Source organism: Diadema antillarum, unplaced genomic scaffold (assembly GCF_040938485.1).
Source record: "Diadema antillarum isolate AM-2024a unplaced genomic scaffold, OU_Dant_1.0 seq00000982_RagTag, whole genome shotgun sequence".
Lineage (NCBI taxonomy): Eukaryota > Metazoa > Echinodermata > Echinoidea > Diadematoida > Diadematidae > Diadema > Diadema antillarum.
Window position 1 is genome coordinate 264801 of NW_027271822.1, and position 15778 is coordinate 280578.

General features: G+C 37.6%; 1 protein-coding gene across 5 annotated transcripts in view; it reads right to left on the reverse strand.

The window, feature by feature from the left end:
• Window positions 1-15778, reverse strand: part of LOC139742175 (synaptotagmin-like protein 4) — a 114369-nt gene that overhangs the window by 60510 nt on the left and 38081 nt on the right. For 3 of the 5 annotated variants that reach the window (XM_071652754.1, XM_071652750.1, XM_071652749.1), the window contains exons 3-4: window positions 7396-7629; window positions 5582-5950 (exon numbers count right to left, since the gene is read on the reverse strand). The exons of 1 other annotated variant lie outside the window; for it this stretch is intronic. In XM_071652754.1, coding sequence (XP_071508855.1) covers window positions 5582-5950; window positions 7396-7629 — 603 coding nt within the window. The remainder of the gene's footprint in view (window positions 1-5581; window positions 5951-7395; window positions 7630-15778) is intronic. One more of the 5 variants, XM_071652751.1, reaches the window with a different exon arrangement.

The following is a 15778-nucleotide window of genomic DNA, read 5'->3' on the forward strand; positions in this document are numbered from 1 at the left end:
ATTGAATGCCAGTGGCAATTTGCCAGTGGTTCATGCCAAGACAAAGGCTATTGGCTCCAATTCGCAAAAGTTTCATGCCGGGAATGTTTCTGGGAATGTTTCTGGTTTTATGACATTTCTTGTTACAGCAAGGACTCACAGAATAAACGATTGTAAAGTGCTAGTTTTCATGAAAGTGGAGCAGGGTAAGGAAGGTTCACCTTGTGCTTTTAGGATTTATCCTGTCAGATGAATCAAATACTAATAAAAGATTGCTTGCTTTTCAGCAAGAATTTTAAAGGTACTGTTTGCCATCGGGAGCAGTGATTTAAAAAATGTTCAAGTTATCACATTTGATGCATATTATGTGTAGGTCAGTTGTATCACAAAACATCCCACCATATAAGTATTCGCGATAAAGCATACATTATACATTCTAAGTAGATATCACTATTTTCCTTGATAACCCACAATTGTCAACGGTTTTGTCTAGAAACAAGTTTATTATAAAATTATCTATTATCAAATTTTGTAAATTTAACAGTACTTTACATTGATGATACTGATTAACATTTACTTTTATACAGTGGTTGTTTCTGTCCCTAACTCACATTTTAGAACTATTTTGAAGCACTAAAGCTGGGTTTTTGTTTCATCGGCAAATGGTTAATAATGCCTTTAAACGATTTAGCTGATGCAGAGAACTAGTTTCATTGAAAGTGAAAAATAGTGAAAGGTTGCCTGCAGCTGATCGACTTTATCACGTCACACGAACTGATAGCAGATTCTTTGGCTTTCGGCAAAACAGATTTACTATGTGTACCGCGGTGTCCCAGTTTCAGTCAAAAGGTCAACTTTTATTAAAAGAATTCATGACTGCACATTGAGGAAATATTGAGGAACTCACAATAACAAAAAACAACCAACAACAACCAACTACAAACAAACACATAAACACTTAGGTGGGCTCAAATGCCTTCTGAGTTGAGCATCTTACATCATCATACAAAGCTTTTGATGGTGCACATACATTTTTCTTCCTGTTATCTAATGGATAGGGTAAAACACTCTCCTTCAAAACAAAATCGTTTGACTGAAAAAAAAAAAAAAACTAGCATAATTTCTGCCTTGAAAAAGTGGGATTTGAGCAGCATCTTAAATATGTCTGTTACCAAAAATACAAGGATGAATAGACAGGTTTAAAGGAGGATCCAAATGAAAAAAAAAAAAAAACAAAACCTGTAAGCAAAAACTGTCTGTTAAAGAGCCAGGAGTACTTTTAACAGCAATGAAAAGAATTAGATTCTTTCATCCATTGCAGCCAGGGAGGTACTTATCAGATAATCCGTCATTCCTGACTGACCTATCCAGAGTGTGGAAACTAACAGAAACCTTTAAAAAGTATCGGATGATGGCGATTTTGTGCAATTTACAGCCATTGATGGGTAAACAGCTTTCTCAGCCAGATTTCTTTTTCCTTCTCAAATTACTTTTTTCTTCTCCTTTGAAATCTTTCCACATGGGGAGTGAGTGATATGGGGTGATTTTAAACATGCACAAGATTTTGTTGTTGTTGTTGTTATTGTCTTTTTGAAAGAAGGGGGTGGGGCTGGCTGATGTTAGACAGCATAGAATAAAGGGTAAGCTCAAGGATTTTTACTGCTAAGAGGGGCGGGGGAACAGACTTGTGCTGAATTCTATCATTTGGCCCATTCCATTTCAATCTACACATAGCTGGCCAGATGATTCTTTCTGACATACATGTACATGCATACAGCAATGAAAATCACTTCCAACGATAATGATGACTGGGTTTTTGACCTGAAATTGTACAGGACTATCAAGTAAAGGGGATCTACATAATCCCCACGAGCAACTTAACCCATTGAGGATGGTTTGATTTTGCTACGACACGCATTTCCTATAGACACCTGCTCAAGTATACTCGGGACTCGTCCTCAATGGGTTAATAATGCTGCTTCACAAAACCAAAACCAAAACCAAAATCAAGTTTATTTTTCTGTATCTTTAAAATTCTTATCCGAATTTCCTGGGAAAGAAATTTTGACTGAGCACGAGAAAACACACAAAAAGAAAGGAAGACGAAACTTCCAATTGATCAGTTTATACTAGAAATTGATCCCAAATTATAAATTATACCTTTGAACCACTGAAATTCCCTATGATCCATACTCACCTCTCATGAAAATTATTTCAGAACATTTCAAAGAGCTGCACACAGAATCTTTTGACTGTCTCTCTTATGCATTGTTATTGAAAACCTGCTATGAAATAGTGGATACGCCATTTATCTAGTGAGACTAATCTTAAGTGGATCAGGACTTTTGGACAATTTTGCGAGTGGATGGGTTCACAAGCACGAGGTACAGTAATGGACGGAGAAACATATATGCATACACCTCACATTCATGTCGGGATTAGAGTATATACTTTAGCGTGTTGTCAAATTCCTGAATGACAACAGACTTGCAAAATTCAGAAAATAAAGATCTTGCAAAATATGTGGCATATACTGTACTTTTGTAAAGCACGTGGCATTTAGAATTTGCATGAAAGGACACAAAATATTTCCTGCCGTTTCTTACATCTGCAAACAAACATACACTCAGTTTGCAGAATTACCCTACCGGGGCCCATTGCATAAAAGTTACAATTATGGTAACTTTGGCATCCAACGGTAACTTCCATGGAATTCTTGATTTTGATTGGATGTTGAGTATTGTTGCCATGGTAGTTACCACTGGATGGCAAAGTTACCATTATTGTGACTTTTATGCAATGGGCTCCAGGCGTTGTTCCACATTTTGTTAAATTTCTTTGACAATCAAGTATGTAGTCTATAGAGGGAGCTGTTTCTGTTTTGCAGAAAAGTCCTTGCAACTTGTTCTAATGACAGAATCCCGTCTGTTAGCAAAAGTCAAATCAGAAAGGAACAAACGAAACCTTCTACACACCGATAATTTTCTGTGTTTGCAGGGTCTCATCTCTAGAGGGCACTATTCTTTTTTTACAGCCCTTGCAACATAGAGTGCTCAGCAAAAGAATGGAACGAGTACCTGAACCCATATCACCATCCAAACAGCAATCTGCACTGTTTGTGAGAGTCTTGTCACACGAGGGAGCTATTCCATTTTACAGTCCTTGTAGGGCTCACACCTGTAAATAAAATGGAATGTCCCAGACCCCTTCACAAATTTGTACCAAAGATACCAAAATAAATGAAGAAAAAAATTAATTAAAAATCAATAATGCAGTTTGGCAAAAAACTGAAAAGCTGCAAATATTGAGTATGAATTCCTCTACAAACTGCATTTTGGTTGGAAGATGAAAGCTTTTTCTCATGGAATTTGAAGGGACTATATTTCATTGGGTGCATGTACAGAAAATAGGTGATTTTTTTAGTGAAAAGAACTCGTAGTCTGGCTTTGCGGACCCTTGGCCAGAGTTTGAGCTGAAGAACCCAAGTTGGGAATTCGATGGATGAAAGGGTATGGTATATCTCACTTATCCAGGTAAGTGAAGATGAAACACCTCATTTCTCCCATCTATTTTAGAGATTTTTTTTTTGAATTTTCAATTTTGACAAACATCTCTATGGGGAATTATTGACCCGTGTGAGCCCTGTAACAGAGAGCGGCAAAAGAATAACCAGAGTACCCTGAATCCATCCATCCACACGGCAATCTTCACTGCTTGTAAGAGTCTTGTCTCAAGAGGGAGCTATTCTGTTTTTACAGCCCTTGAACCAGAGAGCAGCAAAAGAATGAACAGAGTCCCCTGAACAGATGGAAGAAGATTATCTGGAGATGTGCTGCATGACTGCACTTCAGATCATCTGATAGCGTACTTTGTCAACTACACAACAATCATCACAAGGGGGAGCTATTCTTCTTTCAATAAAGTATAACATTAAAGAAATGCTTCATCAACAATTGCAATTAAAGGCAGGCATTGTTAGCGCTCATCCCTCTAATTCCTTCTTTCCCTTTCATTCTCCAATAAGGAAAGATCACCAAGAGGGAGCGCTGTTCTCACTGAGGAAAGGTTTTGCAACAGAAAGGGACAGAATTTCCGCAGAATCCCCCACTATGTGCAGACACGCCTTTGAAGATCACAAGATCAGATATTAGTATTTTGTGTTGCCTTGTACTTTAAAATTCAAAGAACAATGCCATCATAGAAAATGCATTTACATTTCATCCTTAATGCAGCATATTGTTTCCATCTTCCCCTTGAGTCACATTTCACAATATAAAAACATCTATATCAGAGCAAAGGAAAGAGGGAAGCCTCACATATAGAATAAAGAAAAAAAGTGCACAAATGTGCACATACAAGCAAAAATGTCAAAGCCAAATTGTTACTCCATTTATGCCACAAGCAGCCCTTTTCCATTATGCAAGTTAAAAGAATTGCACTAATAGCTCTCACTAATTCCATTTCCTACGTATTCGCAGACAGTCTCTTTGTCAGCCTTTGTACAGAATTCTGGTATGTGACTGATCAGGCTCTAAAGCATCATATATATTTCTTGGGTTTTTTTTCCCTTTCTTTCTATTTTTTTATTTTTGTTTTGTCTCTAGAAGAGATATAATGTTGTGGATTTGCCACAGGAAGTCCAGAATTGACAGCTGGGAAAAAGGAGAAGAAACGTAATTACAGAGCTGGCACTACTCCCACATCAGTTAGGTTCAGAGGGTGATCCGTAACTTCAAGGATAAGCTAACTTTGAGGATAAGCTCTATGGAGCGCCAAGTATAGCACGGTCAATTCCATCAGCAAAATTGCTAATTTCATGGCGAAATTGATCGTGCAACATTTGGCACCCCATAGAGCTTATCCTCGAAGTTAGGTTAAAGATCACTGTCTGAACGTAACTTTTCAAATTCAGAGGAGATTCCAAACGGCAATCGAAGAGATACTTGGGTGTTAATGCATCTATTCTCAATTGGCAAAAATGAATTCCAAAATCAGGATTATTTCAATATTCTCTGTGATAAGACATGAGAGAGATATGAATTTTTTTACGGAGTCCCTTGAAATAATTTAGGTGGATTGCCAGCTCTGCAAGATGATGGTAGAGCAGGTAGGAAGGGGTGTGGAGAGAGGGGTTAAGAGATATTGGAGTGGGAGGAATATGGTCATTTTGGTGTCAGCAGCAGGTGCAGATATTTTCTATTCATTTTCTTTTCTTTCCTTTTTTTTTTTCAAGCGAAGAGTATATGAGTACAGAAAAAGGAGATGCGCTGTGGTAAAATGTGTATGACCTCTGTCTGACCTTTGACCTGACCCCTGTGTGGAAGCCACAAGCGATCTATCAGGAGATGGGTGATTAGGACCACGAGCTCGCGATGAGGAGGGTGATGATGCGGCAGAGTTTGCCTGTGATGATGGCGTGCTACCCCTATCACTGCCTTCTCTATCGCCCCCACGTGGGGCCCGCTTCTTCCTATAGTGCCTGCCCCGGCCGTCTTCGGTCTCTGACGCCGGGGGCGTGGACATGTCGTCCACCCCCCGGGGAGCTCGGCGGCGCGGAACGTGTGGCGAGAGCCAGGGGCTACTCGGAGTGCTAGAATCATACCTTGTGGCGGAGTGGTCATCCAGGCCGTGATGGTGGGACAAGCTGCCGCGCTGCGAGACGCTCGGTCCGATGCTCTCTACGCCGGACAGCGTGCTCTGCTGGTAGCTGTTGTCGCTGGTGTAGTCCTCGTCGTCTTCGTAGCCGCCGCTCAGGTCCCCGCTCTCGCCCATGGACGAGGCGTTGGCGATGCGGCCATTGTAGCCGGAGTCGGAGGGGCTTATCTGCAGTGGGGCGCTGGTGATTATCACGTCGGGGTCCTGTCCGAGTTTGGACCTCTGCAAGGAGGCCCTGACCAGATCAGTGCCGTAGAGTTCCTCCTTGCCTTCCTTCCAGGGACCAAACGCATGACCAGACTCCAGGCGGATTTGTCTGCAGAAGACATTTTGAAAACAAGCATGACATATAACACCTTGGTTTGTCAGCAAAATACCTATACATCAGCATAGAGGGCAATCATTTCATACCATGTTGCAATGCATATCTTAGACAAAGGTGATTAAGTAATGACTTATGTGTCAGCCATTGGATAAGTGAGGATTACTAAAAATATTTCATATCATTTGCACACAAGATTCTAATTGGTATCACTGCATTTTGAAAACATGTGGGAAATAAAAACATTTTGTAAAATTTGCTCAGAATGCAAATTGTAAACCAAAATTCATTATAAAACAAAATCTCCCTGGAATACTCTGACTGCCATGAAACCATTCACTTATATTGACAATCATTTACCAAATGTCCATCCATGTAATAAAACCAATATGCCTCATTTTCATGGAAATAGAGGAGGAAATATATAGTATTCTTACTGCCAAATAAGCATACTCCATTCCTGCTAAGTTGGCATGTTAAGTTGATATATTTGTGATTAAAGCTGCTAAAAAATACAGAATACTTTTAGTAACTTCAAAAACATTCCTTGTTATGTCATAAGCAAGGTATAACTGAAAAGGTTTTGTGTTGCTCTATCTGATGATACACTCTATACTTGAATACAGTATGCTTAAAATTGGCTCTTAGCTCATTTGGGGATGAAACAATTTTTACTGGCATTTCCAAAGTAAAAGGGTACATATTTCAGCAAATTTCAGCAATTTTGGGGCAAAGTTATCTCTCATTAAAATGTTTGAAGAGATTGTATTGTATTGAGGGGGTGATACATGCTGGAAACAGAAAATAACCCAACATCCCTGAAATGAACAGGCAAATGAACAAACAAACCAAAGTGGCAGCAAAAAATACAACCTTAATGGGCATGCATATCATAAAATCATCTGTTTTTGCGTAAACCTACAACAAGCGTAACAACAAGGGAGCACGTGTCAGCCTTCCTCAGCCTCTCTCCCTATCTCACATGCATATCACACACACAAGAGCGGCGGGCGAAGGCAGGCGGCTGTCTGTATCGTGCAACTTCGAACTGCTGCGTGCGTTGATCGCGAATCAGATCACGACCGTGAGCGAGTGCATGGTGTGCTATGTAGAGCCGCGCTGTTGCGATCTGTGTGGATAACTTTATGCGCTTGTCAACTGCTGCTCTGTTCAAATTCTAGCTTCTCTTCCAGCCAGATAATCATCAGAAGCAAAGGCGCGGGCCGTAAACTGAGCTCGCCCGAGCAAGTTCACGCATTGCATCACCCTTGTCGGCAAGTTCACGCATTGCATCACCCTTGTCGGCAAGTTTTACCCTTGTCGGCAATTGTCTCTTCAAAGCTCACGCTTGACAAGGGTGATATGCGCTGGCGGGATCCCTGCTGCTGCTGCAAAACTCTTGGCATTCTTGGAAAAAACGAAGACCAGGGTGAACTCACAGTTGTTTGTTGCAGATGGTACACAGCCATTTCTTGGTCATGGGGAGAACCACCTTGCAGTTAGTGCAGACCTTTTGTTGGCATTTTGGGCACACCTCGCCAGAGTTGATGAGTGCCCCCAGGGGCTCGCGGCACCGGGCGCAGACCTTCTTGCTGCTTGCCGCAGCCGCTTCCTCGTCGTCGACCTTGATGGCCGACTTCTTGCGGAGCTCGTACAGCTCAGTCTTCAGTTTCCTGAAAATATCCAAGGCAGAAGTTGTTTGCGGTCGTTTTTTGTTTTTGTTTTTTTGCTGTTGCCGGGTTTTTTTTTTAAGATGCTTATTCTCCTTGGGAAAGCTCAGAAGACTTTCAAAAAATAAAAATAAAATCCACAAGAAAGGCCATATCTCATTCACAATACTGCCCTTGTTGCATTATATTTTCTTTTAAAAAATGAAAATACAATCATAATTGTTGTCTTCATATGGTCTTCATGAAAGCAATAGCATATCTGCTTTGCAAGGCCAACATTCTGCAAGAATGGATATTTGTTTAAACTGTTTGGTTTACTGCATCTGTGGGAAACTTCTCCTGACTAGTCTTGATAATATTGTCCAATTATAAGTTTTAGGAAATCCACAAAATGTCACACCTTATCAATATCAGACATAGCAAAATTTGTTACCCCGATAGAAACAATAAAGACGTACATTGATATACAAAAAAGGGGCCAAATAAGAAATGACATTGATCTGTGTAATATCATAATCATTATTGTCACATGAAAATATGAAATACAGGTTGGAAACTGAGAAGGCTTGTGAGAAAGCCTACTTCTGGATACTTGTGACTGCAATCATGATAAAATAGCTTTAGATTTCAGTACTGAATTGAAAAAAAAAAAATTTGCAGAATTGACAGATCATGCACTCATATGGCAGATACATCTGAGTTTTGATGAAAAATCTATAGAAGGGATTCTAATGATGAATTATGGCACAATTTCTACATCTGTAACAGAAGTCGTAAATCACATAATTTTGCTGGTAAGAGACAGTGACGCGGATGAAGTGACGCACATTTGAGCATGCAGACAAACTGTACACAAAACATTACATTGCCGTGCTTATATAAGCATGTACAAAAACATAGCATTGTGACACATTGTGATACATTGTAGCAACACACACACACACTCAAAACAGATCTTCAACTACATCAATTACTAGTACTTTTACAGGATCACAGGCATAACACATTGATGTCATTTATTTGTTTGTAGGTACATGTAGGTAGGTAGGTAGGTGGGAGAGATAATTCACTAGTTTGCACCACATACTGCCTCAAGCATCCAGCATATTTCCAAAAGATTCATAAATTTAAGAGTCATAATGAGCTCAATAATATAGGCAAAAGTACATTACATCTCATTTCTACACAAGGTCATTTCAGTAATATTGCATTATTCTGGAAAAAGACATTGAAAAAAAAAGCAATACAGGGATTAACTCTTTGTCTCTCTATATATCAAAATGTCCAAAGTCTATAGGATGTGAGAACCTCATATGGTAAATGAAATATTCTCAGACATAATAAAAACTGCAACTCTAATAATTGTTGTCATCAATCAAAAAAAAAAGCATTTCAGTGGTTTCTAGATAAGACATTTAATAGGTTTTATATGACACAATGATTTTTTCACAAAAAAAAAACAATGATTGAGAAAAGAATACATCCATATTCAGAAACAAAGTCATAGTTTGATGCATAATGTGCATGACTCATTTCCTTTGAATACTAATGCATGAAAAAAAAATGGTACAGTTGTGATCTCTTCTGCTAGCAAAGTATTAGCCATGTACCTCTGAGATTCAAGGCTGGTCCTGAATGGACAAATAGAATGAAGTTTTGAATGAATACAAATCCTATTAAATCTTCTTCTCCTTCTGTACTAGCATACGTACGACAAGTATGAAATTATACCATTTTATAGCAGATAGTATGTACATATAGTAACAAGCAGCAACATTATTCCATGTGTGTGTGTGGGGGGGGGGGGAGGTGGAAGAATGGTGTGTTCCAAACATGTACCAACGATATCACGTAATGATTAAAATCAAGAGACAGGGATATTTTGAGGGGAAAACTGGAGCAAATACAAACACTGATAAGACAAAATACAAATACAACAAGGAACTACTGCATGTGTGTGTTGCCAACTTCACAGTTTGCTTAAAGACGACAACTAAACTACCATTAAGAAGTAAATCTAAAAGAAAAAGAAGCAAACACTGCAAATTCCATTTAAACCTGGTTGCTCGGACACATCTGAACAAGAATGCACAAAGATGAAGACATCACAAAGTCTGTTCTTATCCAGAAGAGCAAGGTATACCCATAAGATCATTGGATATATTTCAGTTATCCTCTCTTTTTCCCTAGTAGTTCTTGCATTGCGTTGATTCTTGACATTTAATAGGTGCTTTCTGCTTTTCGGCAAAGAACTTTACTTGGAAGTATTAAAGCAAAAGAAAACAAACGTATCTATCAGATTGCTATGGTCAATTGGTAAATGGGCAAGACACTCTTGACTTTGCATATAAGATGTCAAGACTCACTGGTATTTCTTTCTATTCACAGGACATGAAGTGCAATGTATCTTTAAGTCATCTTCAGACACAGTTGGCTTCTTGGCAATCATGTTAATGTGCACTTATTAAAAGTTGTAGAAGACTTTTCTTCAACTCATGATCCTAGCATGTTTTCACACATCTACTTATTTTTCAATCATGATAAACCGATTGCCTTCTGAAATTTCTCAATGTGATTCTTAAGATGACTGCTGCCTTTAAACTGAAAGCAAAATGAGATGACATGAAACAATGAATTCATTGATGGATAGATGATGAATGAATCAATGAACAAATGAATGAATGAATGAACAAATGAATTAACTGATTAATTGATTAATAAATGAGTAAATGAATAAATAAATGAATGAATAAATGAATGAATGACTGCATAAATAAATGACTGTTACTAACTCGTGCTTAAATGTGTGAAGAAGATAAGTAGAATTATGTCTAAACTGAAACTAGCATGCAATGTATCTATGTCTGGAGAATGTCCTTCTCAGAAAGCTCAACTCTCTGTTCTTTTGGTTACAGTTCATTATTTGCAAGATTTATTTTACTCAAGGTTTGCTCTTCCAAAAATAAACCTTTCATCTTTTTCAGATTAATGAACCTTCAGAAGAACAAACCTTATCTCATTTTTGGATAAATCAACCTTCTGAATAATGAACCTGATTTCATTCTCAAACTAACAAGGCTTTGGAATTTATGAACCTCATTTGATTTTCAGACTATCAAACCTTTAGAATAACATCACAAATATTTAGATTAAAGAACTCAATATTATTGTTGGATTACATGCCATATAGGTATATGAAATTTGTGTGTTTCAAAATAACAAACCTTCGGAACAATGAACCTTTCTTCATCTTCAACGAATAATCAAAATGCCACAAATGTTTGGATTGACACACCCTATTTCATTTACAGATGTTTTCCGACAGACATCTAAGTACACAGAATTTGTGTGTTACAAAATATTAAAAGAGTCTTCATAATAAAAAATCTGATTTGATTTTTGCATTAGCAAACCTTCAGAATAATGTACATCACCCCTTCCTCTTCGTATATCTCAAACAAACTTGTGAAACAGTATTTAAATCCAGTCACGGCTGATTAAGGGTAAACATTGGTTCCGACAAGGAGGTGCTTGTAGGACAAACATTTGTTCCGTGATGCAGGTTGAGATAGAGGATCACCAGGATAGACTGGTATGCCAGGGCATCACTTTGGCAGATTACAACATAAACGTAGTCCAGTGCATTGGAAGATGTGTTTAAATCATGCACATTTTACATAAATGCAATACTCTTTTACATTAGGGCTGCACTCAAACGGCAAGACACCATTCCAAGACAATGTTTTCTATTGCCAATCAAATGACTGTTCAGCCATGTATGAAAATAAATTGACATTATTATTTCAGGCTTTACAAGGACTTCCACTGGGGAAAAAAGAGAGCAGCATTTCTTCAGTTTTAATGTAATCTCTTTTTTGTTTTTCTGGGGTTTTTTTTTTGGGGGGGGGGAGGGACAATTCTTAACTGCTTTCCTTTTGTTCTGCAGTAATGATAAAAGCAATGATGGGAAAGAAAGTCTTATATCAATGGCAATTACAACATCTTTCATTTGTAATACAAATAATAAGTAAATACATTGCATTTACACACCTGGAAAAGGATAAAATCCAGCTTTATAAAATTCATTACATGATTTCCTGATATTCCTTACACTTTCATTGTCATAACTGTAATTACTCAGAAACTTGTATGCAAAATACTGTTAACATTGGCAGGGCATTAGATGGGCTGCAGTGAGGTGGGGGTTAGGATAGATACGGTGGGGGTTGGGGGAGGGGGGGTGGGAGGGAGGTCACTGAGAATCTTTTGTGCATGCACAGTTTGTTGCTAGGGGAATACCAAACAATATGTAATTGGGATCCGCCTAGGTGTATTGGATTTGCTTGTGCATGTGTCAGTAACTTGATGGCGGTGTCAAATGTACAGACAGAATTAACATCTGCTTGTTACCATGGAAATGCTCTTATTCATATACTCACTAAAACCATATTGCATGCATCATTAATTTTCTTATCAAATCTGACGTAAGTTTGAACTTGCACTTGATTTGACGTATGCATGGACAGATGCAAAATAATTGTTTTGTTCCAATAAGAACAAAACTTTATATTTTTCATAATAATGCACAAATAAGATTACCACGGCAGAGTTTTTATGAAATGTCTCGGCTTTTATGATACCGTGTCATCTCATCGGAGCTTGTTATTCTCGTGGGACGATAAGTGAAATGGATACTTCACCGAGAACAGGTGCAGGTAATCACGTGTGAGTAATTACCGTCACCGGATACCGGCAGATTCAGCCTAGCTGGGTCATTACGACCTGGTCTAGCCTTGAGCAAATAAGGTCAAGCAGAGAAGCTTGTCTCCACGTATTAAGATTATCCTTGCATCATGTGATGCTCCCATGTAAAAAAAAAAATGGAAAAAAAATGAAAAATTTCATGTGACGGTTTTCTCATTAGTCTCCTAGCGAAAGCAAAAGGGCGCACTTCCATACAAGAATACATTCTTTCCTACCATTTCTTTGTTTGCACGATATATTAACTGAGGCAGATGTCAAAAAGAATCAGTGGGCTAATACTGCAAAATGATCCTCTGTCAGTTGGTATCTTCATGCAGCAATCATGCTGCAGACTTTGCATTATCACTTTTAGACAGATCTAAAAAACTCTCCAAATTTCCCCCTTTTCTTGTGGCTCAATTTCTCTATGAAGGTGGATTTGTTTTTGCAACAAAAACAACAGCAAAGTACCACTGAGTTTGCACCAAGACAATAAATACATGGTCATCACAGAAAACTATCCAGATGTTATCGTTTTATGGAACACTGAGCACATTTCTGCCCAAGGCAGAAATCCTAGCAACAAAAAATCCAGGTCCCCTTGGTTATTAATATGCCACCCTTTACTGCCATTTATTACCATTATATTGGGTCTCAGATTTAAAAAAATGACCCTAAATAAAATTCAAAGCTTGGGTTTTTTATGTGTGTGTGTGTGAGAGAGAGAGAAACTGTATGTATATGTGTGTATGTGTTTTTCCAAGGTTTTTTATTAACATGAATGATAGAATAACACACACACATAAGTAAGATTTTGACAATAACAAAATGTTTAGAATAACTGTTTTGAGTTTAAGATTTCTGGGCAATTCAAAGACTTGAAACTATCTTCAAAATTTGCCAATTCAAACAACAGTATAAGGGCTGATAAAGATTGTAGGAACCATGTTTGAATACCACTCTCATATAAAAATCTTGCTTTGTCAGTGTACACTTGGCAACATGGTATTCCCTCTTTCTCTACTAGAATTGGTTAAAAACATGAGTTTGACAATGTTTCTATGAATTGATTGTACCTTGGGGTTATAGACAGACTACATGTAGTTTCTATTATGCAGCCCTGCTTTGCAGAATAAGAGCAGCTGTCATCAATTGTTTTGCATGGTTCTATGTACATGAAAGTCAACATTTATTCATTTGTAATATACGGTCTGTCGCTATGCATGTTCACTGAAGTGTGTATGTTCATTACAATACAATTCCATTATTCAACGGTACTCTCTAAGGGCATCCTAACAATACAATGTATTTCATACAATTCCAAATCCTAAACAGTTTCTTCCATGGAGTAGAACTCTTATTCAAATATGAGACACTATTAAATGCTGGCAGCAGAAACCAAGTCTGTCCTTTTGTCTGTCCTTTTTTTTTTTTACTAAAATGAATACAAATCTAAAACTGCATACCAATCATTCCATACGTGCGATAAAAAGAAACCACAGAATAGAACAGTTTTCATCACAAAGAAATATCTTCAGGGACTAAGTATTGAAGCATGAAAAAGGAAAAAACAAAACAAAACACCTGAATACTTCGACGCAGGGAAAATAAAATGGATCTGATTCTCCTTGGCTTGAAGAGATTCAAAACATCAAGAAAAAAGTCTGTGCATTTTTTGAAACTTTTATAGCATATGAACAACAAAGGGCTCAAAAATATTCCATTACGAGGTGGGGGGGGGGGGAACAGTATGATCTACAGTACAAACAGTTCATAGGGGGATCTGCAATTGTGTTTAAACATCAACAAAAGTCTGTCTATTCATCCAAGGACATTAATGGTCACACACTTTATCAATGTACACGTGTAGATACACTATAAAAGGTGTGAAATAAAATCAGTGTGTAATGCTCACATTCACATAAAAGTAGTGCACATTTACCATAAGTACAACCAATGAGCAGCATGCAACATAGAAACAAGTTTCCACTTCTAGAAAGAGAAAATTACAAAATGAACTCAGTTCCTTTAGAATGTTAAAGGGATGGTACAGTATTGGTGGAGATGAGAATTGGGCTTTTAACTTTTTGTGAGATACCAAGAAAACACTTTTGATATAGTACAGAGCAAACCCCTTTAAGAAGAATTTAAAGTTTATTTGATGAAAATCAGGTGTGGAATGACTGAAACATCAAAAAACAAAGTAAAACAAAGTGATCGTAATAAAGTGTGGGTCCCACACTTTATTAGAATCACTCTTTTTTGTACATCAGCCATTTCAAAACCAATTTCCATCAAATAAATGTTGAATTCCTCATAAAATTACATGCTCTTTCATATATATATATATATATTTTTTTTTGTGAAGAGGTTTCTCATTATCTCATCAAAAAATGTGAGAAACCTGAAATAAGGTCTCAACTAAAACTGTACGATCCCTATAATGGAGGTACAATAGACAGACAGACAGATAGAAGACCAGACAGACACCTCAACAAACACACACACTGTAATAAACTTGGGCAATACAATGTACTTGCACTGAATCAATTATATGACAGTGTGGCATGACAAAGGTTAACTTCTGAGTCCAAATGCATCAAACTGGTATTCATTAAGACAGAATCTTATGTTTACACTATCATTGATATTTTATTACATATTTCTATCATCATAATTGTGTTACGCAACATTTAGCTGAAGTCTTTTCATGAGATTTTAGGCAATTTTAAATTTATGGTGTATCTAAGATCAAAAAAGAGTCAGTCTGTGCCAGGGGTAACAAAAATTCACAAAAAATTTCCCCAAAGGGCAACCTGCTTGGGGCCTAATTCTCTTAACATTATCATTTATAACTGGTCTGTACTATATTTCACACAATATCAATGGTACACTGATACTTAATAAAGAAAAAAAGTTAATTTGATATGAAGCAATAAACACACCTGTCTGCATACAACCTTGACACTTATAGCCACACATAAACAAGATCTTACTTTATAATAGAAGTTGGAGTATTCATAATTCTGGACCCCGTTTTATGAAGAGTTATAACTGATTATATAGTCTATGGTAGCCTGTGTGGTAAGAATATGTACAATCGATTATATCTTTTTTATAAAATGGGGCCCTGAACCAATTTTCAAACCAATCAGCGTTCAGAGTGGGTTATTGTGTTGGTCTAACAACCTGCTGAAAAGAAAGGTGTTCTGTTTTAATTCCTGTAATAGTCTATTGGATGGACCCACATATGTGTTGAACTTCACCACGTCCCAACTCAAGCATTAGAACAAACACGTCATCCATCAATCATACTTCATTGGGTGTCGACAGCAAGCGAGAATGTGTTTCACAGAGAATGATGTTGCCATGGCAATCCAAAAACATGAACAGTACACATACTTGAATC